This window comes from Rhinopithecus roxellana, chromosome 15 (genome assembly GCF_007565055.1).
Source record: "Rhinopithecus roxellana isolate Shanxi Qingling chromosome 15, ASM756505v1, whole genome shotgun sequence".
NCBI lineage: Eukaryota > Metazoa > Chordata > Mammalia > Primates > Cercopithecidae > Rhinopithecus > Rhinopithecus roxellana.
This window is the reverse complement of record NC_044563.1, coordinates 59292749-59320652: the sequence shown is the minus strand read 5'-3', so window position 1 is coordinate 59320652 and position 27904 is coordinate 59292749. Positions and strand designations below refer to the sequence as shown.

Here is a 27904-nt window from a genome sequence, read left to right as displayed (position 1 = left end):
TAAATAAAATTGTTTCTGAAAATAACAATTTTCAGAAAATTGTTATTTTCTGAATTCTTTTTTAAAATTTATTTTCTGAATTCTTAAATGAACTTTGTTATTAATTGGTTTCCTTATCGAGACAAAAAGCAAGCACACACAAAAAGATTATAAAGGCCAGTAGAGCTATCTTTGGAGTTACTATCCTAGAGAAAATACCTATGACAACATCTGCTTCAGTTACATATACAAAGCATTTCATAAAATATTAAGAAGAAAAGCAAGCTTCATAAATAATTAAAGTTTAACAAAAGCTCCTAGGGCCATCTGTTCCCATTTAGGGGATGAATAATATAGAAAGCACTTTAACATTTACAGTATGTTGGATGAATTACCACCAAAATATCTTTGGGAATATGTCACATTTTGAACAAGGTAATAATGATATAAAATAAAAAAATCTAAAAAGTGTCAAACTTCCCTTTAGGTTGCTTTCAGCAGCATAGCAAGAGTAGCATAACAAGCTATTCATAACAGAAAAGCACATGGCATAAAACTTGTAGGCCTCCTCCGGTACAAGTCAGAACAAAAGGGCACATCTCCTAGACACATTATTCTTATTAAATTTTTATTCCTACCACTTTCAACTTAAATGTAAGAGCATCTCATTTATTTCTCATTTCTGGGGAGTGAGACACTTATATGAGTGAATGCAGAAAATGAAAGTTTATCTCTTTATGTGTCCAAACTAGTTCATAAATTTTTTTTTTTTTTTTTTTGAGACGGAGTCTCGCTCTGTCGCCGGGCTGGAGTGCAGTGGCGGGATCTCAGCTCACTGCAAGCTCCGCCTCCCGGGTTGACGCCATTCTCCTGCCTCGGCCTCCCGAGTAGCTGGGACTACAGGCGCCCGCCACCTCGCCCGGCTAGTTTTTTGTATTTTTTAGTAGAGACGGGGTTTCACAGTGTTAGCCAGGATGGTCTCGATCTCCTGACCTCGTGATCCGCCCGTCTCGGCCTCCCAAAGTGCTGGGATTACAGGTTTGAGCCACCGCGCCCGGCCCATAAATTCTTAATTCATTTTCTATTAAAATAATACAAGCTAAAGAGAATATAGTAGAAGAGCATGGAAAGCACTATGTGTGAGTGTGTAACCTCAGGCCAAGCCACATAAACTTCTGAGTCCAATTTCCTCCATATAAAATGAACATGGTAATGGCAACCTCATGGGATTCAAAATATACCCCATGCTAAAAGTCTTAAATTGTTAAGTGTGTGTAAAATATTAGCTATCTGTTATGACTATGTTTCCTGTTTTATAAACTAAGGATAGTGTATCCAGTCCAACTTATTCTTGGAAAAAAACATTTCAAAAAATTTTGCTAGAAGATAACCTCTTTGATAAAATTAGAATAAATGTAATTGGATTAAAATACAATTTATAATAAAATTAGAAATAAAATGTCACCCTACCACATATTCCAACTGAATGGAAACTGCAAAACTCATTTCTAAATAATCATGGGTTAATAAGGAGAAAAAAACAGAAATAATAACAAAAGCCCTACATATCACAGAATGCAGTTCAAGCAGAAAAGCACTTTTTTTTAAGCTTTAAACAAATTTACTTAAAAACAAGAAAGGCTAAAAATATAGGATCTAAATAGAAAAAGAAGATTGAGAAAGAACAATAACATAAACTGTAAGAAAGTAGAAAGAAATAATGAATATAAAGGCAAAAATTAAGGAAATAGAAACAACACTGAGAAGCAGAATAAAGGTCATTTTATCTGGTTCTTGGCAAAGATTAATAAAATAGACCAGTGAGTCTGATCAAAATAAGACGGACAGCATAAACAATATTAAAAACAAAAAGAGACAGTTCTAGAAGCAAACAAGTTTATGACATCAAATCTGATAAATGAAATGGACAATTGTCTAGGAAAATTGGACATTTTAATGAAATGGATAATGGTCTAGGAAAATGTAAGTTACCCAAATATAGTGAAAAAGAAACAGAAAACCTAAATGGACAAATAAATATAAAAAATTTAATCACGGCTAGGCATGGTGGCTCATGCCTGTAATCCCAGCACTTTGGGAGGTGAGGAGGGTGGACCAATTGAGGCCAGGACTTCAAAACCAGCCTGACCAATATGGTGAAACCTTGTCTCTACTAAAAATAACAACAATAACAACAATAACAAAATTGTTCACTAGTCAAAAATCAACCACTTTATAGAGGGAACAAAGATAAGATGTTTTTCATAGACTTTTCCCCCAACATTCTTTTCTGAAGAATTCAAATATATATGCATTAAAATCAAACAAATTATACAGTAAATACTTACATACATACTATATATAGATTCTTCAATTAACATTTTACATTTTCCTTTTTTTTCTTAGATTTTGGGGGGTAACAATATAAGAAAACAGATATATGACAGGACTTCAAAGCACCAAGGTAATGATTTTTGTATTTCCATATCAACCTAGCATTTTTAAAACTTTTCTAAACACAGAATTGAGAGCTCTGGTACAGTGAAAACAAGAATATATACACAAGAGGCATTCAGGATGAAGAGTCTGTGCTTTTCCTTCCTGTCTTTGGACACTGTCATGTGAAAATGGATATCCTGATCCCTCTCCTAAAAGTATTAGCCAGTCCTCACTCTCCCTGACAAAAAAAAAAAAAAAAAAAAAAAAAAAAAAAAAAAAAAAAAGAACTGAACTGGATCTTTTAAAGTAGCAGCTATGAAATGCATATTTTTAAAAAATGCATTCCTTTAGTCAGGAAACATTTATTGTGCATTTAATTTGTCAGATAAAAAACATTTACTAACCACAGGAACAATTTATCTTCCAATGGATAGTTTCACAACTGCAAAACATTTTAATCTATCAAATCTTGAAGAAAAGTCATTACATTTATTTTCTCTGCATACAATGTGACATGTCAGCAAACTTGATGGATCTCAACACTTTTAAATGAAAAGACTGCTATCAAGGAATTACAGCATATAGATAATAGGGCTTAATTTGAAAAAAAAAAAAAAACGAACAAACCAAGACATTGTTTTTATAACAATTACAAAACGCTCCTTTTCCCTTTGTGCTCTTTTAATACTCTTTGTACTGACACATGACCTGTTGTTTCCCCCATGTGAGCAGAGTGCATTTAAACTTTGAGCAGAATATAAAACGTTTAAACGGCCGGGCGCGGTGGCTCAAGCCTGTAATCTCAGCACTTTGGGAGGCTGAGACGGGCGGATCACGAGGTCAGGAGTTCGAGACCATCCTGGCTAACACAGTGAAACCCCGTCTCTACTAAAAAATACAAAAAGCTAGCCGGGCGAGGTGGCTGGCGCCTGTAGTCCCGGCTACTTGGGAGGCTGAGGCAGGAGAATGGCGTAAACCCGGGAGGCGGAGCTTGCAGTGAGCTGAGATCCGGCCACTGTACTCCAGTCCGGGTGACAGAGCGAGACTCCGTCTCAAAAAAAAATAAAAAAATAAAAAAATAAAAAAAAAACGTTTAAACCCTTCTCAAAGTCAATGCACATGGCAATGGGCCAATGTTCTAAGCTACCTTGTATCATCACCTCTCTTTTTGCCCTTGGTGCCATCTTCACCAACTCATCACCAAGGAGAACAGAATCTCCTCCAACTTTGTTAGAAGGAATGCTGTTACCAGGCAATTTGTCTGTTAATGCATTCTCCTAATATCACTGGTACCTTCATTTTCTTTGTATGCAGAAATACTTTAGCTCCTAAGTTGGGTAACACTACACATTGCACTAAAGGTAACTTACCTTGCTGGAGTTTTCTAATAAAAACTGGAACGTGTTCTGCACAGCTTGACATGTTTCTAGCTCAGTACGGCTGAAGGCTATTAAATAATCCTTGAGATGATCATACACATTTCCATCAAGAGCCTGTAATAGAGGAGTAAATAAAAGCAAAAAAAATTATAGTAAAGCTTTGACACATGATACCTTCTGTCTACGAGAAAAGTAGGTATGTTCAGTTTAAAATCTATTATTAATAATAAATGAACAAAAGATACAGATTGTAAGTAAATATGAACAGTTAACAATCACTTGAGAAAATGTTGAATCTCTCTAATAAACAGGAACTAAAAGAGGTAAGATCCAATATTGGTAAAGCTGTGGGAAAACAGGACATAACTTAGAGACAAAATGCGTGGGTTCTGATCTTTGCTCATCTGCTTAGGTGTAGGAGTTAAGTGAAATAATAAATGTGAAAGGATGCAGGTACAGTGCCTGGAAAAGAGTAGACACTTTATAATAATTTCCTCTGTTTCCCCCCATCATTATTGGTAGGATTACACATTAGTATATGTATATTTACTAAACAGCAGTGACAGAAAAAACACAATAGAAATATTAAAAAAGGAAAAGCGGGGCCGGGCACGGTGGCTCATGCCTGTAATCCCAGCACTTTAGGAGGCCGAGGCAGGCGAATCACAAGGTCAGGAGATCGAGACCATCCTGGTGAACACGGTGAAACCCCGTCTCTACTAAAAATACAAAAGAATTAGCCAGGTGTGGTGGCGGGTGCCTGTAGTGCCAGCTTCTCGGGAGGCTGAGGCAGGAGAGCTGCTTGAACCCGGGAGGCGGAGGTTGCAGTAAGCCGAGTTTGTGCCACTGAACTCCAGCTGTGGGTGACAGAGCAAGACTCAGTCTCGGCAAACAAACAAACAAACAAACAAACAAACAAACAAATAAATAAATAAGGTTGTCTTTTTGTTGTTGGGTTGTAAGACTCCTTTACATATTCTGGATACTAGATTCTTACAACATGTATTATTTGCAAATATTTTCTCCCATTTTGTGGGCTGTCTTTTCACTTTCTTGAAAGTTTCTTTTGATGTACAAAAGTTTTACTTTAAAAAAAATGAGATAAGGTCTTTTCATGTTTCCAAGGCTGGACTCAAACTTCTGGGCTCCAGTAATCCATCTGTCTCAGCCTCCCAAATAGCTGGGACCATAGGCACTCACCGCTGCATCCGGCTTATAAGTTTTAAATTTTGATGCAGGCTAACTTAGCTATTTTTCTTTTTTTTTTCTTTTCTTGAGACAGTCTTGTTCTGTCCCCCAGGCTAGAGTGCAGTGGCGCTCGGCTCACTGCAAGCTCTGCCTCCCGGGTTCACACCATTCTCCTGCCTCAGTCTCCTGAGTAGCTGGGACTCCAGGTGCCTGCCACCACGCCTGGCTGTTGGTTTTTTTTTTTTTTTTTGTATTTTTGTATTTTTAGTAGAGATGGGGTTTCACCGTGTTAGCCAGGATAGTCTCGATCTCCTGACCTCGTGATCCGCCCACCTTGGCCTCCCAAAGTGCTGGGATTACAGACGTGAGCCACCACGCCTGGCCCAGCTATTTTTCTTTTGTTGCTTCTGTGTTGGTATTATATCTAAGAATCCTCAATGGAAGTCTTCCGTTGTATCTTATGTTTGGCTGTTCCATTAAACTTTTACTATGTTTTTTTTTAAATACACAAATTCTGTGCCAAAAGCACTAAGTAATAAAGCTGCACCTTCTATAATGCTTACACCACTAGATGACACCACGGAGCACTTCAAATTTAGGCACTGCAAATATTTTTACTATGATTTCCATGTAATTATGTAACATCACCAGAGACACTGCTGGTGTTAAGTCTGAATAAATTTCCTATATCAGGACATACTTTTCCTGAACTTGTTTAGAAAAAGAAACATATAACATCTTCTGATATAAGGTTTCTGCCTTAGAAATGGTCTTGGTGGACAATCATAACATGATTATGCTTTGGCAGGAAACCATTGGAGTATTTTATTTGAGTACAGCAAATGGTAATACAGGCATCATGAGCTCAAAAAAAAAAAATAAATAAATAAAATAAGGCTTGAATTTTAAGGTGAACCAAATACCCACACAGTTTCTATTATCTCAGTAAAACATAAACAGTATCCACTGTGCCCAGGCTCTGTGCTAGCTGTATGGGTCTGAGTGAGAGGGAGGAAAAAAGTTGAAAAAGTACCAAAGTTCTGCTGGTACTTCTGTTTTTGATCTTACTATAATCAGGATTATTTCTGATTATAGATATTTCTCACTAAAGGCAATGTACTATTAATTTTGATAGAAGTATATCACAAATCAGGAACTATACTTTCACTCAGCTTCTTAAATCCTACTTAAAAAATTTCTAGCTGGGTACGGTGACATGTGCCTATGATCTCAGCTACTTGGGAGGCTGAGGCAGGAAGGCTGTTTGAGCCCAAGAGTTTGAATCTGCAGTGATCTATGATCGTGCCATTGCACCCCAGTCTGGGCAACAGAGCGGGACCCTATCTTTAAAATAAATAAATAAATAAATAAATAAATAAATAAATAAATGAATGAATAAATTTCTAAACACTTTATAAAGACATTTAAGAAGTAATTTGTTGTTATAGTATATTTCACTTCAGCAATAAAACATATATTATCTCATCATGAGATAATAACTGAAGCATGTATCCCAGGGTCCACCAGTAGACACGATTATCGAAATGGCTGCCAAAGCCTTACTAAAGTGATGGCAGTGGCTGCTGCCATCATGCTGGCTACAGCAGGGAAGTACTGCTGGGGCTGCACACTCCATGGAGCCAGTGGCTCCGGAGCCCTACTCCTTCTGAGTTGGGATGGGAGCTCCCCAGGTACCACTGCAGTTGCCCAAACTGCAGCTGCAGACCCTGGCCTCCTGGTCTACGGAGCAGGCAGGAGCTCCACCCTCCTGAGAGGGGCTACAGCTGCCCAAACTGCAGCTGTGGATCCAAGCTTCCCTGTGCTCCCAGAGGAGGGCCGGGAAGGGTCCCCTGCTCCTGTTCCTTGCTGGCTTGGGGATGTCTGTTCCTGCTGCCTGGCCTCTCTCTTCTCCTGGAGCCCACTCCAATTAGCAGGGTTGGGACTGAGCCCCAGGGCCTTGAATAGCAGCGGGAGGCAGAGTCCTGGGCAGAAGAGGGTGGGTTCCCAGTAAGGTCCCACCTTCAGGCCAGGGAGGGCCTGAAGACTGGGGGTTGGACTGCCAGTCCGGCAGACCAGAGTGGGGACTGGTGGCTCCTCTTCTGGGCCTTCCCATGGCTGCCCATAGACCAATCCGGACACACTTCCCCCATTCTGAGGTCCATAAAAGCCCTGGGCTCAGCCAGAGCAGGGCAGAGGATGGCCAGAGGAAGAAGAGGGCAGAGAGAGGATGGGACTATCAGTTGCAGAGAGGAGTATTCTCTCTGCTAATAGCTGGAGACGATGGGACGGCCAGCTGCAGAGAGGAGCACTCTCTCCATTGAAAGCTGCAGAGACAACCTGCCAGCAGAGAGGAGCTACTCTCTCTGCTGAGAGCTTCAGAGACCTGCAGAGACATCCGAATGACTTGCCTGTGGAGAAAAGCCACCCTCTCCAGGGCTACCTCTCTGCTGAGACCTGACACTCCAAGGGACGATATGCCTACAGGGAGGAGCTATCCACTCCTCTGAGCTGTTCTAACAATAAATAAAACTCTTCTTTACCCTTCACTTGTCTGCCTACCTCATACTTCCTGGACACAGGACAAGAACTCGGACAAAGGTGCCATGGCCACAGAGGTTTCTAGCCAGAAAAACTGGTACCTCAAAGATCCCGTAACAAAAGGAGGTTGATTAGATATACTGAACTTTTGTTGATAGTTTTGAATTTGATGTAGAACCATCTTTCTTCACTTACGTTGGCAGAATATCAATCAGAATTATACAGATGTGCATTATTTAACATAAAAGAGTTAAAAAATGGCAACTTGGTGCACTAGTAGTACCTAACTACTTATATGAAAAAGATTTACTTCCAACAGAGGATTTGAACCATTCTTTTAAAAAAGGTAAATCTCTACTTAATAGTAATAAATCCTAGTTTTTACTATCTTAACAGTTCACAAGCACAAAACAAATGTATTTCAGTCCTGCCCTCTCTTCTTTTCTGGGTAGGCAAAAAAACTCTGTAAGCCTTTAAGAGTAAGGAAGATCCTTCAGATATGAGCTGCCTTCCATTTTCTAAGGTCTAACTAAACCAGATGTTCTCAACTTTAAGTATGCCTAAGAATCACTGCAGAGCTTATAAAAGCACAGATTGTTTCAGGGCAGTGAGGCTATTCCGTATACTACAATGGTGGATACATGTCATTATACATTTGTCTAAACTGATAATGTACAATACAAAGAATGAACCCTAATGTAAACTATGAATTTGGGGTGATGATGATGGTGTCAATGTATGTTCATCAATTGTAACAAATGTGCCACTCTGATGGGGGATGTTGATAGTGGAAGGAATTGTATGTAGGGGAAGGGAGTGTAAGGGAAATCTCTGTACTTTCTGTTGAATTTTGCTGTGGAATTAAAACTGCTCTAAAGTCTGCTTAAAAAAACAGAAACATAAATTGCTGGGCCCCACCCAGAGTCTCTGATTCAGCAGGCTGAACATGGGCCCTAAGAGTCTGCATTTTCTAACAACTTGCCACTGGCCTGGAACCATACTTTGAAAATTACTGGACTGCACAGTTACTTTAGCTGACTAGGTTGAGCATTTATGTGGACTTAGATTCTGGTGACCCTCTGGAAGTAGAGTGGCTGCAGGCAGAGAAGCCTACCATCCTGAATAGGGTCAAGAGCACCAATAGGTACTGTTACTGTAGATGGATCAACAGCTGTTTTCAACTGGGAATCATGCTCTACTTCAGATGACAGATAGGAAAGAGCTTGAGCTCTGAAATCAGTTGGATGTGGGTTAGAATCCCAGAGCTTTTACTTACTTTATCATGTTGATGGTCTTCTCATTTATAATTAGGGAAAGTGGGAGTACCACATACTCTACGGGACATAGTGAAGATTAAATAAGGTAAAGGATGTGGTACAATGTTAGTCTTTCTTGCCTTGCTTTAAAATCATCAATGCATTGGCCACATATTGATAATGGTTAAAGCTGGGTAATGAGTACATGGGGGTCATTATACTGCCCTTTTTTTTTCTTCAGTGTATGTTGGAAATTTTTCATAAAAAAGCATAAAGAAAACCTGAATATCATATTAGGGAAAAAATTCCACAAAATTTTTTTCAGTGGCTCCCACTGTATATTTTGCAAAGTAGAAATTCTTCAGTAGGCATTGAAGATTCTTTACAATATGGTCCCAACATAACTCTCTCTCATTAGCACCATCTCTCATCACTGTTCTCTGCATTATACTCTACATCCCAACTATACTGAGTCATTTTGGAAAATGACATTCACTTTCATGTTTCCAATGAAGTTACTCTCTTGGCCTAGAATGTCCTTCCCCCATTCTCTTCCACTTAAATACTTAAATGATAATAATAACGATGGTTAACACAGGCAACTAACATTTACTAATGGCTTACCGAGTTCCCAGTGCTTTACAAAACTGACTCAACTAGCTCTTCCTTCGTGTTCTCACAATATTCTTCTATGTGCTATATGGGTATTATTGCAAATCATGGATTGAATCTTATTTAAGTAGGTGAGAGGAGGCCCAAGTGATCAGAAACCTTTTTCAATGGAGATTAATCTTAAAATATCTTTTTCAGCTATTCAACACCCAGAATTCCCTGAATTTTAATTACCACCTTTGCAAGGCTGTGATATTCATTAACCTGCACATGAACTCATTTTCTGGTGGGTAAGATAGCTGGAGGCCTTCTGGTCTGGGTGGATTACTGCTAGTGTGCATAGAGTTAATGCAGGAGATACAAAAATTAGGAAACAGTTAGAATTCAAAGCACAGGAAGTGGATGAAAACCCTATGATTTGCTCCAGCCCCCTGCCTTAAACTGCAATTGTCTGAACCAATGACGGCATCTAGAGATGGAGTTCAAAGCAATTCTAGATAGTACTGTCTCAACATGGTTTGTGATTAGAAGGCAGATTGCATAAATATTTATATGCAATTTGATTAAAAAGCCAATGATTAGAATAAAAAGTCACAAAAATAGAACCAAAGAGCTTGAAAACGCTTTTTACAAACTCCCCATCATAATATTTAAAACACTATATTAAAACCGTTTATACACATGTCAGATTTTCCCAAAAGACCCCTAATTCCTTAAGAACAGGCAGCACTTTCTTCCCTTTATCCTATCCTTAGCAGAGAAGGCCTCTAATAAATGATTATTGAAATGAATCAAACTGAGAAGGGTCTGAGCTACAAAAGCAGACCCCAGTTGTATAAGAGGGAAAGTACCAAAGAAACATTTTGAGAGTGAAGTAGAGAATGAGGCATTTATCTTAACTGGGTCACCTTTATTATGATGAAAAAAATAATACGTTGTGAAAGTTGATTATAAAAATTGGGTCATTCTTGTCATATCCAACTAAATCAATTGAGAGGCCAGGAGAAAAAAGCACTTAGGGCATATAATGTTGCTTCATGAATGTAATTCTCCGCAAGCCCACTGCTGAAACTGCCTGTGGTAACCTGAAACCAGTACTATCTAATAGCTACTGAAACAATCTGCTGTGACTCTAAGACTAACTACCCACTTCTGTCACTCACCAATCAGAGCTTGCCAGCTCCCCGAAACTTTACTAGTGCCAACCTTCTCTTTGTTCTTTGGACATAATGAAGATCACCCAATCTGTGTGCACGTCCCAAAATGCAATTCTTGTTTTCCAAATAAAACATTTTTAATTTAGAGGTTCACCTCTGTATTTTCTTTAACTTCAACAATGTCATTGGCTGGGCGTGGTGGCTCACACCTGTAATCCCAGCACTTTGGGATCAGGCGGATCACCTGAGGACAGGAGTTTGTGACCAGCTTCACCAACAAGTTAAAACCCTATCTCTACAATACAAGAATTAGCTGGGCGTGGTGGTGCCCATCCATAGTCCCAACTATTTGGGAGGCTGACGCATGAGAATTGTTAGAACCTGGGAGGGAGGCTACAGTAAGCCAAGATCGTGCCACTGCACTCCAGCCTGGGTGAGAGAGCGAGACTCTGTCTCAAAAACAAAACAACAAAATGTAACTATTCAGACTGACACAACTTTTTAATTTTTAAAGGGTAGCAGGGGTTGAGGAGGAGGGAGGGATGACTAAAGGGTACGAAAAAATAGAATAAGACCTACTATTTGATAGCATAATAGGGTGACTATAGTCAATCATAATTGTACATTTTAAAATAACTTAGAGTGTAATTTGATTGTAACTCAAGTGACAAATGCTTGAGGGGATGGATACCCCACTCCCCATGATGTACTTATTTCACACTGCATGCCTGTATCAAAACATCTAATGTGCCTCACAAATATATATATATATATACACACCTACTATGTACCCACAAAAATTAATTTTTTTTTTTTGAAAGGGAGTCTTGCTGTGTCGCCTAGACTGGAGTGCAGTAGTGCAATCAGGGCTCACTGCAACCTCTGCCTCCCAGATTCAAGTGATTCTCCTGTCTCAGCCTCCTGAATAGCTGGTATTATAGGCTTGCACCACCATGCACAACTAATTTATTTATTTTTTAAATTATTTATTTATTTTTTTTTTAGTAGAGATGAGGTTTCACCATGTTCATGGGTCAGGCTGGTCTCAAGCTCTAGACCTCAAGTGATCCATCTGCCTCAGCCTCCTAAGGTGCTGGGACTATAGGTGTGAGCCACCATGCCCGGCCTTAAATTTTTTTTTTTTTAAATAAAATAAAAAATTTGGCCGGGCGCGGTGGCTCAAGCCTGTAATCCCAGCACTTTGGGAGGCCGAGACGGGCGGATCACGAGGTCAGGAGATCGAGACCATCCTGGCTAACATGGTGAAACCCCGTCTCTACTAAAAAAAAAAAAATACAAAAAACTAGCCGGGCGAGGTGGCGGGCGCCTGCAGTCCCAGCTACTCAGGAGGCTGAGGCAGGAGAATGGCGTAAACCCGGGAGGCGGAGCTTGCAGTGAGCTGAGATCCGGCCACTGCACTCCAGCCTGGGGGACAGAGCGAGACTTCGTCTCAAAAAAAAAAATAAAATAAAAAATAATAAATAAATACATAAATAAATAATTTAAAAAACAATTAAAATTTTTCTTATTTTTAAAAATCTTCTGGCCACGCATGGTGGCTCACGCCCGTAATCCCAGCACTTCTGGAGGCCGAGGCGGGTGGATCACGAAGTCAGGAGCTCGAGACCAGCCTGGCCAAGATGGTGAAACCCCATCTCTACTAAAAATGCAAAAATTAGCCAGGCGCAGTGGCAGGCACCTGTAATCCCAGCTACTTGGGAGGTTGAGTTAGGAGAATTGCTTGAACCCGGGAGGGGAGGTGGAGCTTGCACTGAGCTGAGATTGCACCACTGCACTCTAGTCTGGGTGACAGAGCAAGACTCTGTCTCAAAAAAACAAAAACCTCTTCTTACATCTTGCGTAACGGTATCCAACAAACAGCTATCAAATAGAATTGCACAGACAGACAAGATCAGGTGGCTATGCCTATATTCTTCACAAGATCTTGCAATAGCATTCTGGGTCAATGTTCTTGTTTCATTGTTGTTGTTTTAAGTTTTTATCAGACTGACTTATATTTTGACTAGACACTACTTCCCTCCTCTGACTTTCAAACCTGTGCATCAAACTGCCTCTTAGACTGAATCATTCTCTTTTCCACCTGTTTTTCTTTTTGGGTTCCTCAGTGTATGATGCCACTATTCACTTGCCTGCCTGTGGCAGAAACCTGGAAGTCAAGATTTACTTTTCCCTCTGTCTTATCCCCCACATACTGTTAATTACCAAATCTTACTGATTCCACTTCTTAAATATTAATCAAACCCACCCCTCCTCCTGATCTCCACAGCTACTCCCCTCTGGTCATCCTGTCTCATCCCGATTATTGCAGCAATCTCCTGTTGCCGTGCATCCAACTCTCCCTCTTACCAACTAATTTCCACACTGCAGCTAGGAGGATTTTTCTAAATTGTGTGTTTTACTTGACTGCTCTACACTGTTCACTGGCTACCCATCACATCTAGGAAAAGGCTTTTAAAAAAATCATTATGGACCACATTATCTGAACTTGGCATACCTCTTCAGCTTCTTCACTTATTACTCACTCCCCATTCTCCTTCCCTATTACACTTTCTCTACAATGCACAGTTTTTGGCTTCTCCAATATTCCTTTTTTGCCTCTGAGCTTTCACACAGCCTTTTTTTCTGCCTTGACTACTCTCTGCTTTCTCTCCTGTGGTCTGGCTCACTCTTATCAGTCTTAGTATCTTCACTTAATCATCTACTTGGATATCTCTGTTGTCTTTTTGCTTCATAACTCCTGATCATAGCATACAACCTCATGTTGGTGATATTTGTTTGTTTAAGTTCCATAAACAAACAAAAGTTCCTCTTTTTGTTTAAGTTCCATAAAGGGAGGCATCAGGTCTGTTTTCCATTCCATCTTCTGTGTTGAGTATAGAGTTTGGCATACTGGTAGTGCTCAATAAATATCTGTTCAATAAATAACACCAATCGGAATTCACATGATTACAAAAAATGAATAAACCTATACTTGAGCCCCATGACTGAGAAATCTAATGATATTACCTAACATTTATAAAATTGTATACAAGTTCAAGGAGTAACTGATTTCACAAAACTCTAATTCAGTAATTTTCAAATATTTTCAGTAGTGGATCTTTTTATGTGGAATTCCAAGACATAAAATATATATAACCTTGTAAGCCTTCTTTCTTCTAGCAACAGATCCTGCTCTCCTGACCTCAGGGATAAACTTGCAGGGTAGGCAGATATGCAAGACAGAACCTCAAACCACTGTCCTCTGCCCCTAATTACTGGGTGGAGGTGGTCCCTTGACCTAAATTAGGTCATCCCTGGGATAGAGGCTGAAAGATTAGTCCAAAATGGCCTCTCCTTCCCGCCAAATGGTTATTCTTCCTAGCACGCAGATAGTGCCTATCTGTAGTGGGAAAGAATTAAACCAACTCACAGAGAAAAGCAGTGATGAGAAATCTGGCAAAGTGAAGATGGGAATGGTGGACAGAGGACAGGGACAGTGTCCTTGAATTGGGCGGTTCTTGAGCAAGCACCATCTCATCCTTTCTGTGATTTGGTTGCCTGAGCCAACAAATTCCTCTGTTTTGCCTAAGCTACTTTGATTGGGTCATTGTTATTTGCAATCAAAAGACTTTTTACTAAAGAGTAATACATGATACCCAACTTATATTAGCCATATCCAAATTGTGTCTTTTGGTTGCATTGTAAGGAAAAAAAGTTGACTCACATGGACAATTAATTGCAAGTAATAATAATTCAATTGCTTGCCTTACTATTCCTGGTTCTCTTCAGTTAAATAGATCTCAAAGCTTAAAGTAGACAATTTTCATGTCAAAGCTGAATTGCAAATACAACCCAAAAGTTGCATACATTTCTTACACATTTAAAGTAAAGTAAAAACTATTTATTGCCGGGTACAGTGGCTCATGCCTGTAATTCCAACACTTTTGGAGGCTTAGGTGGGTGTATCACTTGAGCCCAGGAGTTCAAGACTAACTTGGGCAACATAGCAAGACTCCATCTCTACAAAGAATACAAAAATTAGCCAGGTGTGGTGGTATGTGGCTGTAGTCCCAGCTATTCAGGAGGCTGAGGTAGGAGGACTGTCTGAGCCCGGGAGGTTGAGGCTGCAGTGAGCCATGATCACGCCACTGCACTCCAGCCTGGGCAACAGAGTAAGACGCTGTCTCAAAAAAAAAAAAAAAAAAAAAAAAAAAAAAAAACATAGCTATTTAAAGCTTACAACAAATCATAAAAGTATCATAACAATAACAGCTTGAGAAGGGCACGTATGATGAAGATGCATCTGTATCTTGTCTAGCATTTTACATTTAAATGAGCAAAGCACAAGAATGTTCTTATAGTACACTTGTTTGTTTAAGTGAACAGATATGCACAAATTTCAATTCAAAGAGACCTGTGTGAAGAGCCACGCTTTTTTGTCTGTTTGTTTGTTTGTGAGACAGAGTCTTACTCTGTCGCCCAGGCTGGTGTGCAGTGGCACTATCTCGGCTCACTACAACCTCCACCTCCCAGGTTCAAGAGATTCTCCTGGCTCAGCCTCCCGAGTAGCTGGGATCACAGGTGCACACCACCATACCTGGCCAATTTTTGTATTTTTTAAAGTAGAGACGAGGGTTCACTATGTTGGCCAGGCTGGTCTCAAACTCCTGACCTCAGGTAATCCACTTGCCTCGGCCTCCCAAAGTGCTGGGATCATAGGCATGAGCTGCTGCCCTTGGCCGTAAATTTCTTAATCAATGATAGAATTCACATATGTATGCTCAGAAATGGCAGGATAAGCATTCTTTCAAGGTTTATATAAATGTGAGTTAATCCGGCAGTATGAACTCCTTGGTGGTCTCCAATATGCAAAAACTTGGTAGGTAATTTATCCAAATATACTTTAAAAAAATAGCCAAACTTTTTGACTATTTGATACAAATTTCTAGGGGAATAGTTCTGTAATAATTGAGAAACTGAGAAACCATGGGACCTTTGACCAGCCATATGTTTTAATGACTCAGCAATGTTTTTAAACAATTGAATTTGAATGCTTTTAAGCAGCCACGTTCTTTCCAGGTAGCAATTAGGCCACACAGTCCCTTACACATTACCTCTGCCCTCTTTATTCATTTGACCTACTTGATCCCTAAAATTAGTTGAGTTCGGAACCCCAACTCCCAAACTCGTAATGTTAAATACTCAAAATAGTGAAGAAAAAAAAAAAAGAATATTCTAAGGACAAATTCAGAAACTTAGAAATCTGGAATGCTCCACCGAACATTTATTTTACAGTAAAGTGTAAATGTCCCAGAACTTGTTTGAAGAAGAAGATTATGATGAATTAGGAGGGAAAATGGGTCATTTTCCTAAGCATTTGATGTAATTTCCCCTAAAGGAAGAACTTTAAACAGTCCCCTCCTTATTTAGATCCAGGAAGGGCACAAATTCTTTAGCAATAAAGTTATGCTGAAATCCCTTGAGTTTCCTTAATGCAGCCTAGAAAAACAAACTCTTCTTTTCTGAGAGCAATGGGCATTTCTAAAATAGCCTTTGGTAAAAGTCAAGGATATAAATATGAAGATGATGATAAATGTGAGTTATCTTAAAATTAAATCATGAAATTCTACAGTCTTTCTTTGCTGATATTGGAAGAAAACACTGATTGCCTCTTGCTTTTGTTTATCTTTTTCAGAAGACCCCAAGCTACACCTAATCAGGTTAAAAAGAGAAAGGAGCTTTTTACAAATTTAAAGAAATCAAAACAAGTACTGGGCTGTATTTACGTTACTGTAAATATCTTAATATGTAGTTGAATTTGTCAATTGATATAAAGTAAAATCAGAAACATATCACCTAATTTTTTATGTGGTTGTTTTTATATGTGGTTGTTTTATTTAAAAGCACTGAGTTACTTTAGGTTACTTCAGGTTCTGTGAAAGAGGAAACAAATAAGGAAGTTTATGTTTGTAAATTACAAAACCAGGAAAGGAAAATTTCAATGCTGTTTTTCTGTAAAGTTTGTGTTATCCTCTTGCACTACTACTAGCATGCAAGGTAAGTCAGATGCCTGAAAAAGGTCTGTTGTACTGCTTATGCTCACCTAGTTGTGAGTGTGCTAAAACCACATAATATTTAGGTTGCCATCTCAAAACAGCATGGGCAGTAGAAAACCTTGAACCACATATACTTTCATTCAAACCCCAGTTCTACCACTCACTAGCAACCATCACTCTGGGAAGACATTGACTATTCTTGAGCTTTCCATTCCTTATCTGACAGAATCATAAGAGTATGGTATGGTATGTGTAAATGGTGGTTATTAAAATAGTAGGGCTTAACCATTTCTATACTCTACCAGAGAATTTCATCTGTCTCCCTTGTAAGGCTATAGTAAGGAATTTTGGTGACAGACTTGGTTTTTGAGTCTGACTCTATTATGTACTTGAGCAGTAGAAATGCTCTAAGTCTGTTACCTTAACTATAAAATAATTAAAACATAGTATCTTCTTAAGAGGTCTGTTAAATCAGTATTTTCTATGTACCATTTTAATTCCCTTGTTTCTTTTACTAGATAATTTGGCATGGTTGCCTGGGAATTATCAGTGTGATTTTATCAAACTAAAGAATCTCGACCAGGCGCCATGGCTCATGCCTGTAATCCCAGTACTTTGGAAGGCCAAGATCGGAGGCTTGCTTGAGGCCAGGAGTTGGAGACCAGCCTGGTCAACATAGCAAGACTCCATCTCTAATTTAGAAAAGAAATAAAAATTTTTAAAAAAGAATCTCAATTGACTGACCTTTAAATTCAGATTCTCCCTTCTGCCAACTTAACTTTGCTGCTGAACACTTGTAGTATATCTTTATTTCAGTTATTGTATTTTTAACTCCAGAATTTCCATTTGATTCCTTTTCATAATTTGTATCTCCTTGATGATATTCTTTATTTGGTGAGATATCATTCTCATACTTTCCTTCAGTTCTTCAGACATGGTTTCCTTAGCTCTTTGATATATATTAAAAATAGGCAATTTAAAATCTTTGTCTAGTAAGTCCAATGTATGGACTTCCTTGGGACAGTTTCCCTTGTCTCCTTTTTTTCCTATGTATGGGCTATATATTCCCATTTCTTTACATGCTTCATAATCTTGTTGAAAATTAAACATTTAAATAGCAGATTTCTGCTCTCCAACCATGCCATCCGATAGCAAAGAGGAGTTCTTCCTTAGCGGTGGTCCTGATAAAGAACAGAATATGAACACAGTTGCATAGCTGGAGGAAGATAGAGCCAGAGGACCAAAGGCTTGATGAAGGAACTCTTAAGGCTTTTGGGGAAACTAAAATAGAAGTTTAGATATTTAGGTATCTAAATCAGAAAAATGTATATATTAGACAGTAAATAGGACTGCTGCAAATAAAAGAATTCTTGACATTTCAGTTTAGTCTAAGAATTTTCCTATATTCATCTTTTGGCCATGTTATTTAAATGGTCTCTTTTGTGCACACAAAGTATTTTTTGACATCAAAGTATTGAACTGACAGAAAGCATTTAGCACAAAGAAATATAAAGCCTTAGTGTTAGTTCAGGAAACAATATCTCTGATGCTGGCCAATTCAAGTATTCCTTACATTGACATTTTAGGGAAGAGTTAATATATATTTCGTGGACATATGGGACCATTAACGGAAAGGCAAGATCTGATCTCTTCAGATGTTTCCATTGCTCTCTTCTAAAATAACAACTGGCAGTTGCACTAAACATGGCGTGATCCTTTACAAGACAGCCTCTAACTGGAACAATCTCACATGTATGGTATACTCACAAATGACAGCTAAATTTCTTTTTTAATTTATTTTATTATTTTTTTTTGAGATGGAGTCTTGCTCTGTTGCCAGGCTGGAGTGCAGTGGCGCCATCTTGGCTCACTGCAACCTCCGCGTCCTGGGTTCAAGTGATTCTCCTGCCTCAGCCTCCCGAGTAGCTGGGACTACAGGTGCGTGCCACCATGCCCAGCTAATTTTTGTATTTTTCGTAGAGATGGGGTTTCACCATGTTGGCCAGGATGGTCTCAATCGCTTCACCTTGTGATCCGCCTGCCTCGGCCTCCCAAAGTGCTGGGATTATAGGTGTGAGCCACTGAGCCTGGCCTTATCTTATTTTTTTAAAGACGAGGTTTCACCATGCTGCCCAAGCTGGTCTTGAACTTCTAAGCTCAACGCCTGCCTTGGCCTCTCAAAGTTCTAGGACTACAGGTATGAGCCACAGCACCCAGCCTGACAGCTAAATTTCTTTGCACCTGCCTTATCTATGCAACTCAGGATATTATGACAAAAAAACCTTATGATAAGCACAATAATAATTATATTCAAAAATTCAGTTTGATTTTTTTTTTTTTTTTTGAGACAGAGTCTCGCTGTCACCCAGGCTGGAGTGCAAGTGGCGCAATCTTGGCTCACAGCAAGCTCCGCCTCCCGGGTTCACACCATTCTCCTGCCTCAGCCTCCCGAGTAGCTGGGACTACAGGTGCCTGCCACCTCGCCCGGCTAATATTTTGTATTTTTAGTAGAGATGGTGTTTCACCGTTTTAGCCAGGATGGTCTCGATCTCCTGACCTCGTGATCCGCCCACCTCGGCCTCCCAAAGTGCTGGGATTACAGGCGTGAGCCACTGCGCCTGGCCAAAATATGTTTTTAGAACCTACTCTGTGCCAAGAACTATGCTAAGCATTAACTCTGTGTTTGTCTATGTGCTTTTGAATACATAACCATGAGAACCTAGGCAAGCATTGGAAACAAAAATGTAACACAGGATAATTTCAATTATACAGGGTGCTAGAAGAGAGGCACCTAGACAAACATGAGGGTTTAAAAATTATTTTTTATAGGAAATAATGTCTGAGTGCAACCAATTATGCTAGGCACCATGGGAAATACAGAACATAAAATAGTGAAACAATTAAAGAATAACGTAGTTGTTAATATCATTTAAAATAAAAGTTAAGTGTTATGTCTGAATGTTAAGGGAAACAACAGAATAATACTGGCTGGAGTTTTCAGGGAGTATGTCTCTAAGGAGTATGTCTAATGAGTATGGCACGAATTGAGATAGGAGGAAAGCATTCCAGGTAGGAAAATACATCCCCAGCACCCTCAATGGCAGAATTTAGTTACCTGCAGTAAACAAATGAAGAGTGCTGAAGGTAAGACTGGGGCAGTATTATCCAGATTATCCAGATTATGAAGGAGTTTTTTTTTTTTTTTTTTTGAGATGGAGTTTTGCTCTTGTTGCCCAGACTGGAGTGCAATGGCGCGATCTCGGCTTACTGCAACCTCTGTCTCCTGGGTTCAAGTGATTCTCGAGTTTGAATTCCAAGATTTATACTTGAATTTTATGTCAGCCAGTTGAGACTATTAGACAAGGCTATTAGCAGAAGTTCAAGAAACCTGGCATAGCTGGAAGAACTGAGAAAGTTTCAAAGATTGAGACAAGAAGGGTCTAGGATAGTTAAAGGTGTTCGAAGCAGTAGCCGGTTTGGGGAGAATTTGCCTTCTGTTCTCTTCCTTGCTGGTGTCTAGGTATGCCCACAGTCAGCAAAACAAGTCAGGGATTTGCAGGGTGTCCTTTTCCTGAAAGAATGAGAGGCGAGTGGATCATAGCATCTCACCAGATGGAGAAGCTTAGGCATCTTCTAGCAAGTAGTGGAAGTCTCTATAGGTTTGTCCGGAGAGGGTCAATTTTCATCATTCTTTTACTTGTATTCTACAGAAACAGTGGAAAGGAACCTGTCTTGAAAGTCCTTCAGAATTACATTAGTCACAGTTTTCATTAACAGAATAGTTCAGTTCTAAACTATTGAAAAAATTTGTTATTAAGCTAATCCAAGACTAATTTATCATTTTGATTTTTTGTTTTCTTAATAAATTCATTAGGTTTTAAAATGGTTTTTGAATTGCACTCTAAAGCTGATTTAAGATTATAAATATTTTCTAAAACAATATAATAAGGATAGAGTCACAGAAGTTTTGGTCTTTACATAATAAAAGTGGCCTCTGAGCTACTAAACATACAATGCGGGATATTTTCAAATTTTAATACAGTAGCCAAACTGTATTTTTTTGGGGGTATATGGTTATTCAGGATATCAAATCTTTCAAGAACAGAGCCTATGAAAAAAAGAATCTGTTTCCTTATTATAAACATTCACATGTCCATTCTAAAGTCAATTCCAGCAAAAACTTGTGCTGTGCTCAGCAATATCTGAATCACAGAAAAAACCATTAGCAGAGGACATTCAGGAAGGAAGGAAGGTCAAGAAAGACAGGATCCACTTCTCAGCAGCATGACAGTAATTCCCCCCTAAAAATTATAACTAAGCATTTTCCCTCCAGTCAGTAAGATTGTGGTTGCAACAGATTGGGCCTCACAAACCTTTCTAAGGAATGGCTTTTTAATTATTAAACAAAAATTAAGTTTCAACTTCCATGTTCCACAGTTTAATGGTATCTACAATTATAACTTAATTTTCTCTAGAGAGTTATAGAGATTTATTCAGATGTTAAAAGCTGCCTGTTTGATGAATACATTTCAGTTTCTCGGTTAGAATTTGATCACTGAGAAAATTCTCTGGCTTATAGGAAATCTTTGAAGACAGTTGACGGCTCTTTCTTTTTCTTTTTTCTTTTTGAGACAGGGTCTTGCTCTGTCGCCCAGGCTGGAGTACAGTGGTACAATCTAGGCTCACTGCAATCCCTGCCTCCTGGGTTCAAGTGATTCCCATGCCTCAGCCTCTCAAGCAGCTGGGATTACAGGTGCCCACCAAGACACTCAGCTAATTTTTGTATTTTTAGTAGAGATGGGGTTTCACCATGTTTATCAGGCTGGTCTTGAACTCCTGACCTCAAGTGATCTTCCCACCTTGGCCTCCCAAGTGTTGGGATTACAGGTGTGAGCCACCATGCCTGGCCTTGATGGCTCTTTCTATAACCGAGTAGTAACGTTCCAGGGAGTTTCTTCGAGAACATCTGCTTGTACAGACCCCTCTGGCAAGAGCCCCTAGTGTTTTATGCGGCAGTGCTATATAGCCTGTGTAGAAAATGCAAGCAAATCTAAATTGAAAAGGCATTTATGGCCAACCATAGGTGACCCTTGGGTCTAATTTCATAGAAGCAGGACAAATAAAATTCAGCCCCAAGTTGGAATCAGCTTTGCCATCATCCTTAGCCTTTTAAACTCATCACTACCAAGATTCTAAATGTCGAAAGCCTCACAATATCTAAATGGGGCTTTGTGTGTTTATATTATGCTTACCACAAATGTATCACACTTTCAATACTGAAGGGCCTTTTATAAAGCATGTTAGTATTTTAGTTGATGTAAACAGGTTTGACTACAAACACGCTGGTCTCTAAAATGCAGTTACCAAGTATTGTTTTAATATTAAAGGAAATAATATATGTAAGGAGGTTAGTATAATATGTGGCAATAAATAGTCAGTAAATAAGTTATTTTCCTTTCTGTCTGGCGGTAGCCATCAGGTAAGCCAAGATGGGTGCATACCCGCACATCCAGGAGCTATGGAGAAAGAAGCAGTCTCACATCATGCGCTTTCTTCTGAGGGTCAGCTGCTGGCAGTACCACCAGCTCTCTGCTCTCCACAGGGCTCCCCACCCCACCCAGCCTGATAAAGTGCGCAGACTGGGCTGCAAGGCCAAGCAAGGTTACATTATATATAGGATTCGTGTTCGCCGTGGTGGCCGAAAACGCCCAGTTCCTAAGGGTGCAACTAACGGCAACCCTGTTCATCATGGTGTTAACCAGTTAAAGTTTGCCTGAAGCCTTCAGTTCGTTGCAGAGGAGTGTGCTGGACACCACTGTGGGGCTCTGAGAGTCCTGAATTCTTACTGGGATGGTGAAGATTCCACACACAATTTTTTTGAGGTTATCCTCATTGATCCATTTCATAAAGCTATCAGAAGAAATCCTGACACCCAATGAATCACCAAACCAGTCCACAAGCACAGGAGATGCGTGGGCTGACATCTACAGGCCAAAAGAGCCATGGGCTTGGAAAGGGCCATTAAGTTCCACCACGCTATTGGTGGTTCTCGCTGGGCAGCGTAGAGAAAGCGCAATACTCTCCAGCTCCACCGTTACCACTAATATAAGTAAAGTTTGCAAAATTCATACCTAATGAACAATTTAGGACAGTCAAAAAATAAATAAATAAGCTATTTTAATATTTTTATTCTCCTTCAAGGGACCAGAGGCCACATGAGTCTTGTCCACTATGTGTCCCCAGTAAATGACACATAGAATGACAGCAAATATTTGTTCAATTATGAATTAATGAATGGCCTCAAATAAAAACCTTTGCTAACAGTCACTGAATCCCACATGTCCAAAATAGTATCTAAGAGGATATAAAAACTATACTTAAATTATAATTTATATAATTTTTATATTTATAAAATTATAAATTATGTTGGATGTCAATTTGCTTAGTATAAAATATAGACTCCAACTCTATTAATATATTATTACTTATTATTACTTTATCATTAATTGTTGTGTTCTTTTACTGATCTATCCTTTACCTCATTTTTACTAGTCAGAAGAGTTGTTTAAACAACATGAAATAATGTTCAATTTGTTAGTAAGCAAAAAATTAAAAATTAAGAATTTTTCACCTTCATCCAGATGGTTGCTCACATATGTACATTTGTTTAAATACAAAACACAGTTTTGACAAGGGTGCAAGGATAGGCACTTTCATACACTGCTTTCAGAAACATATATTGAGATAATCTTTTTGAATCAGTTAGCCAAATGAAAAGTATTAACCAATCTTTGTTTTTGACCAGGGAATGCAGCTTTTAAAAAAGATATCTTAAGGAAGTTATCAAAGAGGTGTGTAAAGATTTGCAAAAAAGAACCTTCATTAAAAACCATAAAAAAAGCTTTATAAAAGCATAAAAAGAGTAAGAAAATTAATTGCATATTAATATGATCAAATACTATGCAGTTATTAAAACCACATTTTCAAGTAACATGTAAAGGCAATGATACAGTTTGAATTTTTTGTCCCCTCAACATCTCATGTTGAAATGTGATCTCCAATGTTGGAGGTGGGCCTAGTAGGGGCTGTCTGTGTCATGGGGCAGATCCCTCATGAATGGCTTGCTGCTGTCCTCACAGTAATGAGAGCATTCTCACTCTATGAGTTCACGCTAGAGCTGGCTGTTTAAAAGAGCCTGGCAGCCTCCCTCCTCTCTTGCTCCATCTCTCGCCATATGACATGCGGTCCTCCACTTTGCCTTCTGCCATGATTGTAAGCTTCCTGAGGCCTCACCAGAAGCAGATGCCAGCACCATGCTCTCTGTACAGTCTGCAGGACTGTGAGCCAAAATAAACCTCTTTTCTTTATATTACCCAGCCTCATGTATTTCTTTAAAGCAATGCAAATGGGCTAACACAGGCAGGAATAGCTCAGAATGTATTTTATGTGAAAAAAGAAAAGGACTTAGGTATATAACAATTTTGAAACATGTATATGCAATATATGCATAGGTAAGATTAGAAGGATATGCCAAGATTACAGTAAGAGTGGTTTACTCTTACAATGTAAAGTTATTTTAAATTTATCTTTAGGTTTTCTGTACTTTTCAAATTTTATTTTGGTACTTTGGTAATCAAACAGAAAATATATACTTTATAAAAATTAAAAAGTACTGACAAGCATGCTACAGAATGCTATGGCATATGCTATGCTATTCATTTTATTTTATTTTTATTATGGCTATCCTAGAGGGTGTGAAGTCATATCTCATTGTTTTGTTTTTAGACACAGGGTCTAGCTCTATCACCCAGGTTGGAGTGCAGTGGTTTGATCATAGTTCTCTGCAGCTTCAAACTCTTGGACTTAAGCAATCTTCCCACCTCAGGCTTCCAAATAGTTAGGACTACAGGTGCATACTTCCCAAAGTGCTGGGATTATAGGTGTGAGCCACCATGCCTGGTTAAATCACAGATTCATTAATACTGACTTTCCTTTTTCTTTGAGATGGAGTTTCGCTCCTGTTGCTCACGCTGGAATGCAATGGTGCGATCTCAGCTCACTGACCTCTGCCTCCCAGGTTCAGGCAATTCTCCTTCCTTAGCCTCCCGAGTAGCTAGGATTACAGGCACGTACCACCATGCCCAGCTAATTTTTTGTATTTTTAGTAGAAATAGGGTTTCCCCATGTTAGCTAGGCTGGTCTCGAACTCCTGACCTCAGGTGATCTGCCCACCTCTACCTCCCAAAGTGCTGGGATTACAGGCATGAGCCACCTTGCCTGGCCCTGACTTTTATATTTACTATCCACATTTAACACTTCTTTCAACTTCAACCTACTTAATTCAACTATAGTTAGGATTAACTGAGGACTACTGAATATAATTCCAAGATGCTTGATGGAGAGGTTTGAATAGGAAAGGATAAGTAGACACTGAATCAGGAAAAAGGCAGCACAGAACAGTATGGATTACGGGAAAACAGTAGATGTGAAATTCACATTACCTTGGTTATTTATTAACAGCTTTAATGAAAGGGAAGGAAATTGAAGAGACTGACAGGTGAGGAGATGAAGGACACAGAGATGGAAATGAGAATTCCCTGGGTCAGTCTATTTGACTTTTGAACATATATGTTTTAAGTGTTTTACATATTTAAAATATAAAATTATACTGGCTGTTCTGTTCACTGACTCAGGCACTCAGAATGATACCTCATACTTAGTATTTATTCAAGAAATATTTGCTGAATAAGATACATAAACATTATATTTTGATATTTTATTAGCTCATTAACTGCAAGAAGTTTCAGTTAGCACATCTATAATTAAATATTTATTCTAAGGCATGTAAAATATTGTAAACCACTACACTAAGAACGTATGAAGATAAACTGAATATTAAATACTCAGACTTTAATCACTATTCATTGTGATGCTGCCAACTTTAACTTCTATTACATGACATGGAGTTAAAACTAGACAATTACATAGTCAATAATTACAATGCTCAAAATGTCAACACCTGCCAATATCCTCTAACGCAAGTCTGTAAAATAGGTATTGTGGAAGTATCTAGCATATTTTACCTTTAAAATACAATGGTATAAACAGAGTAATAGCTACCATTTATAGAATATCTATTATATTCTAGGAGCTTTGTGCAGTAACTGTACTTTTTACAACCACCCTTAAGGTAGACAACATTTTCATTTTACAGAGCAGGAACCTGAGTCCCAAGATGTTAAGTATAATGCCCAGGGGAAGTTTTCAAGCTTAAGTAACATTCATATTCACAAGACTACTCAGAAGGATGTAGGACAAAAATGACTGCCTGCCAACAAGGCAGCACCAGGTGCTCCTCTTTGTGGAACTAGTCTTGGCAGACATCTATGCAACAGCTCACCTAGCTACCCAAGAGCTATTCTCCTTGTGTCCCAGCCTTCCCAGCTTTCCCAGGCCCCAGGTGAGATTCAGGTCCAAGAAAATGAGACTCACATCAGTGGATCTGGGAGTCACTCTGGTTTAACAGCTGCATGCCCCATGGGGCCAACATCTCTTAACAACGTTATAGGTACAAAGCATTTTCCAATATATCTTATGCCTCATTAAGGGCTTTAAACCAAGTGGAAGACCTAGGTTTATGTTCAAGTTTATTTAAACTTCCCTTGGGTAAGAAATTCAGTGCGTTACAAGAGAAGCTTGAACTCTTCTCTTCCAGACTCACACCCAGGCCCACGTCTGGTCAAGAGGAGCAGAACTGAAGAGGTTTTCCCACAACAATGGTTGATCTACAAAAATCCACTTACACTCTCCCATTTAGTGTCCCCTCTGACTTGTGATACACACTTACAAGCTGTCTGACTAGAATTAAAGCCAAAGACAGTGTTTACTTGACTCACATTAGGAATTGACTACAAGATCTTATTCTAAGCAATGAACTAATCAACCAGAGTCACCAAGTCTAGCAAGAAATGGGTATATTATAATAAAAGATGAATAGCCACACCACTATACTGCTGGTCCTAATGGACGTGTAGGAACTCCCATCCTCCAGCATATTCTGTTGGAACAGTCCTTACTTTAAATGTCCCAAAAGTTAGTCCACAGATTTCTCTGAGTATAAATTACAGTGTGCTAAAATCATTAGTTAAAAAAAAAATTGAAAACATAATTTTCTGATTACATACAGAATACACGCTCAATAAAGAAAATTAAATACAGAAAAATCCAAAGAAAACAAAAATCACAGATAATCGCACATAAATATGGGAACATTAACTTATAAAACAGACTTTTAAAAACAAATTCAGGACTATATTTTACATATTATTTATGATTCTCATTTTAATCAGTTAATACAGTGTCAACATTTTCCATGGCATTATAATGGTATAATCTTATACAACATATAATTTTTATGACATCGTTTGGATATTATACATTTTTTGTTTGTTTTGTTTTGTTTTCTTGAGATGAAGTCTCACTCTGTCGCCCAGGCTGGAGTGCAGTGGTGCGATCTCAGCTCACTGCAACCTCCACCTCCCAGTTTCAAGCAATTCTTCTGCCTCAGCCTCCTGATTAGCTGGGATTGCAGGTGTGTGCCACCAGGCCTGGCTAATTTTTGTATTTTTAGTAGAGATGGGGTTTTGCCGTGTGGGCCAGGCTGGTCTTGAACTCCTGAACTCAAGCAATCCACCCACCTCAGCCTCCCAAAGTGCTGGGATTACAAGCATGAGCCACCACGCCCAGCCACTGGATATCATAAATTATTGGCTGCTTCTTATGAAACATTTCAATTACTTCAAAATTACTGAATGTTTCATTTTTCAACATTTTAGTTGATTTCCACTTTTAATCTCATTGTAATCATCAAGGATGTAGATAAATATCAAAATAGATGTTTATTACATCCTTAGAATAAATTCTTACAATATAATTTCTGAGACAAAAAGTATAGTTTATTTTTAGGCATTTGACACATATTACCAATAAATCCTCCAAAACAACTGTATCAATTTACATTATCAATAGAATATGAATGCATTAACAAAATTTTAACTTACCATTTTAATGGATACAATTAAGATTAACATTGTTATAATTTTCATTTCTTTGATTATTGGTGGGGCGCTAGATTTTCAGTCACTAGTCTTATTTTTTATTGCGATATTAGTCACACACCATTAAGTTCATCGTTTTAAAGTACACAATGCAGTGGCTTTTAGTATATTCACAAAGTTGTGCAACCATCACTATTATCTAATTCCAGAACATTTTTATCTCCACAAAAAGAAATCTGGCCA

At 38.8% G+C, this 27904-nt stretch overlaps 1 protein-coding gene and 1 pseudogene across 1 annotated transcript in view; one reads left to right on the top strand and one right to left on the bottom strand.

The window, feature by feature from the left end:
• FCHSD2 (FCH and double SH3 domains 2) overlaps positions 1 to 27904 on the bottom strand; it is a 323208-nt gene that overhangs the window by 80940 nt on the left and 214364 nt on the right. The window contains exon 9 of the mRNA XM_010366863.2: positions 3789 to 3911. Within this exon, the coding sequence (XP_010365165.2) occupies positions 3789 to 3911 (123 nt within the window). The remainder of the gene's footprint in view (positions 1 to 3788; positions 3912 to 27904) is intronic.
• On the top strand, positions 22094 to 22713 carry LOC115893507 (annotated as a pseudogene).